The sequence below is a fragment of the Globicephala melas genome, chromosome 16 (genome assembly GCF_963455315.2).
Source record: "Globicephala melas chromosome 16, mGloMel1.2, whole genome shotgun sequence".
Lineage (NCBI taxonomy): Eukaryota > Metazoa > Chordata > Mammalia > Artiodactyla > Delphinidae > Globicephala > Globicephala melas.
In genome coordinates this window covers 82,724,782-82,728,713 of record NC_083329.1, presented here as the reverse complement: position 1 = coordinate 82,728,713, position 3,932 = coordinate 82,724,782, and the positions used below count along the sequence as shown (strand labels likewise).

Below are 3,932 nucleotides of genomic sequence, written 5' to 3'. Positions count from 1 at the left end.
CACGCCCGAAGGTCAAGTCGGGCCCCGGCGCGCCTGCCAGTCTGGGGAATGGATCTGAGCCAGAGGGGAGAGCCGTGAGCAGGGGAAGACTTAACTTACGGTCTTGAAAGGCGTGCACTCATTCGGAGTATTGTGCAAAGTGATGGAGGAAGATGGGGTCCCTCTTCCTCCCCGACCCCGGCCGCTCCCCGCCCCCGCAAATAAACACAACAGACAACTTTACGCAGCATAACAGAACGGCTGAGTTTAATGCTTCAAGTTTTCCATTTCCTTCCACAGGCCTTCGTTTTACAAATAACAAAATGAGGTAAATAAGTTAATGTATGTACACGTTATAAACAGTGTCGGTTTGCGGCGGCAGCAGCGCAGGTGGTTGGAGGGCAGTTGCCGCGCGGTGGCTCGAGGTCAGCCGCCTGCGCCGCAAGCGGATTCGTCGTCCTGGGGAGAAGTCGCGGCTGTCGTAGAGGCGTCTAGAAGCATTTGCGGTGGACGATGGAGGGGCCGGCCTCGTCGTACTCCTGCTTGGTGATCCACATCTGCTGGAAGGTGGACAGCGAGGCCAGGATGGAGCCGCCAATCCACACGGAGTACTTGCGCTCGGGCGGGGCGATGATCTGCAAGACAGTGACAGTGACAGTCCGTCAGGGACGCGGCCGCGGCCCGGAGCCCCTCGCGGGCCGGGGAAGCGGGGCGGGGGGGGGGGGGCGCCGCCCACCTTGATCTTCATGGTGCTGGGGGCCAGCGCGGTGATCTCCTTCTGCATGCGGTCGGCGATGCCCGGGTACATGGTGGTGCCGCCCGACATGACGTTGTTGGCGTACAGGTCCTTCCTGATGTCGATGTCGCACTTCATGATGCTGTTGTAGGTGGTCTCGTGGATGCCCGCCGACTCCATGCCTGGGGGCCACGGGGAGGAGCGTGAGCGGGCGGGCGAGGGGCCCCGGGAGCGGGCGGGGGCCGGGGGCGGGCGCTCGGGGCTCACCGATGAACGAGGGCTGGAAGAGCGTCTCCGGGCAGCGGAAACGCTCGTTGCCGATGGTGATGACCTGGCCGTCGGGCAGCTCGTAGCTCTTCTCCAGGGAGGAGGAGGAGGCGGCCGTGGCCATCTCGTTCTCGAAGTCCAGGGCCACGTAGCACAGCTTCTCCTTGATGTCGCGCACGATCTCGCGCTCGGCTGCGGGGGGCGGGGCGGGAGAGGAGCCCTCAGCGCGCGCCCGGGGACCCGCGGGCCGCCCGCCTGCCCGCCTGCCCGGGGAGCAGCGCACCTGTGGTCACGAAAGAGTAGCCGCGCTCGGTGAGGATCTTCATCAGGTAGTCGGTGAGGTCGCGGCCGGCCAGGTCCAGGCGCATGATGGCGTGAGGCAGCGCGTAGCCCTCATAGATGGGCACGTTGTGGGTGACGCCGTCGCCCGAGTCCAGCACGATGCCTGCGCGGGGGTGGGGCGGGCGGTGAGCGGCGGCTCAGTGCCCGGCGCTCGGGAAGGGGGTGGGGCGGCTCCCGGGCACTCACCGGTGGTACGGCCGGAGGCGTAGAGGGACAACACGGCCTGGATGGCCACGTACATGGCCGGCACGTTGAAGGTCTCAAACATAATCTGGGTCATCTTCTCGCGGTTGGCCTTGGGGTTGAGGGGGGCCTCGGTGAGCAGGGTGGGGTGCTCCTCGGGCGCCACGCGGAGCTCATTGTAGAAGGTGTGGTGCCAGATCTTCTCCATGTCGTCCCAGTTGGTGATGATGCCGTGCTCGATGGGGTACTTGAGGGTCAGGATACCCCTCTTGCTCTGCGCCTCGTCGCCCACGTAGGAGTCTTTCTGCCCCATGCCCACCATGACGCCCTGCGGAGCGGAGACACCACGAGCTCGTTACCGCGGCTCCGGGTGGCGCGGGGCTGGGCTGAGCGGGGACCCGGCCCGGCTCCCTCCGCGGACTGGCAGCCTGACCTGGTGGCGAGGGCGGCCCACGATGGATGGGAACACGGCCCTAGGGGCGTCGTCGCCGGCGAAGCCGGCTTTCACCAGGCCGGAGCCATTGTCGCACACGAGGGCGGTGGTCTCGTCTTCGTCACACATGGTGTCTGGTTTCTGCAAGGTCGGGAAGGCCGTGGAGACGCTCAGCGTGTCAGGTGGAAGGCCCCGCCATCCCGAGCGCCCTCCCTCCCCCGGGGCCTATGGACACCCCCAGCCCCCAGCCCGGCGCGGTCCCGAAGGGGAAGAAATTAATGCCACCCGGGCCGAGCTTCGCTGCCGGGCCCTGCGCTGGGTGGAGACCACACGGAGCTTTTCTCCATCCGGGAACCCAGGGCACACTGTCCCTGAGGGTTCTCTTCCTTGGCTGCAGGCGCCGCCCTCTCCACACCTCCGGGGTCTCACCTAGGGGGTCAAGGTCCGCGAACCCTGCCCGCTGGGCGACTGTGAGGGTGAAAGGAGACGCCGTGGGAAGGGCTTAGGCGCTCCACCCGGGGACGAATGGTCTATTCCGGACCCGCACGACACACCAGACTCGCAACCGAGGCGCCCTTGGGCCTGACGGCGAACCCGGGGAGTAGTGGCCCTTGCTGTCCTTCGGCTCGGTTGGGACGGAACTGCCCTGAGGACGACTAGAGCAAAACCTTTCATCTACTTGGGCACAAACTAAGTGTCAGGGAGAGCAGCCCGAAGGGGCTGGGCATAAATTTGGAGAAGTTTCCAAAGGACGAAGGTTTCCTGTCTCTTCTTTAAAGCGCACGTGGCTCTGGGGTCGGAGGCGCAGCACTGAGGACGCAGGGCTGGGACTGATATAGTGAGTCGGCTGGGCCCTACCCGGAGTTCTCCGGACTCCCTGCGGTGGTGCCCCGTCCCCCTGTCCCCACCCCGAACCCGCCTACCTCGGCGGGTGGCTACACCTGCTGCTCTCCGGCTGGGGCGCTGCGGTGGCCGCTCGTCTCCCACCTCAGGTTTTATATAGCCCTCGGACGCTCCCCCCGCGCCGCCCCGCAGGAATGTCGCTTCCCTTCTCGAGCCATATTTGGGTGTCGGGCACTAGAGCCCCCTCCCCCGGCCGGTTCGCGGCCTGGGTCCCCGCCCGGGTCCCCGGCGCTGACCAAAGAAGGAGCGGCCTGGCCCGAGCCCAGGTAACGCGGGCCGGGCCGTATATGGAGCGTCTCCCCGCTGGTCGGCCCCTCCCGACCCCGCGCAGCTGCCCGGCGGAGGGCCTGGGGTGCGGCGAGGGTCACCGCGTGCGCGGCGTGCGCCAGCGCGCCTGCGCCCCGGGCTGCACCTGTCCGCCGCCGCCGCCCTGCCCCGACCCCGGCCGCTGGGCGCGCATTGGGCCTCGGGGAGGTGCGCCCCACATTTCGCCCCTTCTTCAGGTTCTTTGCTCAGACCCCAGAACCTCAAGTGCGGCTCCAGGGAGGAGGGAGCCGTGTTCAAGTGGTGGGCCCGAGAGGACCGGGGGAGCAGTCACACCCGCGTCCCGGGCAGGGGAGGCAGGCGACCCCTCCCGCCAGCTCCCCAGCGAACCTGGTCTCTCCCTCCACCCCGAGCTCCCCGAATCCAGAGGGCCGACCCGTCGGCCCCCACCCCCACCGGAGAGGGTCACCAGCGGCGGGCGGGCGCGCAGCTGTCGTGGGGCAGACAGCTAGCGGCGGGAGGCAAGGGCGGAGCGCCGGGGAGGAGGCGCGGGCCGGCTGTGGCAGCGCCGGGCGCAAAGCCAGGGCCCGTGGACCTGCCCGCCTCGGGGACGCGCGGAGCGCTCGGGGGCTTGTGAAGGCAGTGAATTTCAGGGCGTGACTGGCGCGCTCCGGGGTGCGGCGGGCCGCGCGGAGCGCCCTACCCTCCCGCATCCTTGGCGGAGCTCACTGAGGGCCCTGCTTCTGGGGCCGAAAGGCAAAGGTCACAGGCCGCGACCTGGAGGTGGGAACGGTGAGGTGTTCTTACTAGATGAAGCCGCGCCCG

At 67.9% G+C, this 3,932-nt stretch overlaps 1 protein-coding gene across 1 annotated transcript; it reads right to left on the bottom strand.

The window, feature by feature from the left end:
* Window positions 1–224: 224 nt before the first annotated feature.
* Window positions 225–3,005, bottom strand: ACTA1 (actin alpha 1, skeletal muscle). The gene is made up of 7 exons (XM_030839527.3): window positions 2,864–3,005; window positions 1,941–2,081; window positions 1,511–1,835; window positions 1,266–1,427; window positions 983–1,174; window positions 716–897; window positions 225–614 (listed from the first exon to the last, which is right to left on the bottom strand). Exons 2-7 carry the CDS (start codon window positions 2,067–2,069, stop codon window positions 471–473), a joined length of 1,134 nt encoding a protein of 377 aa, XP_030695387.1. The 5' UTR covers window positions 2,070–2,081; window positions 2,864–3,005; the 3' UTR covers window positions 225–470.
* Between the last annotated feature and the right edge of the window lie 927 nt (window positions 3,006–3,932).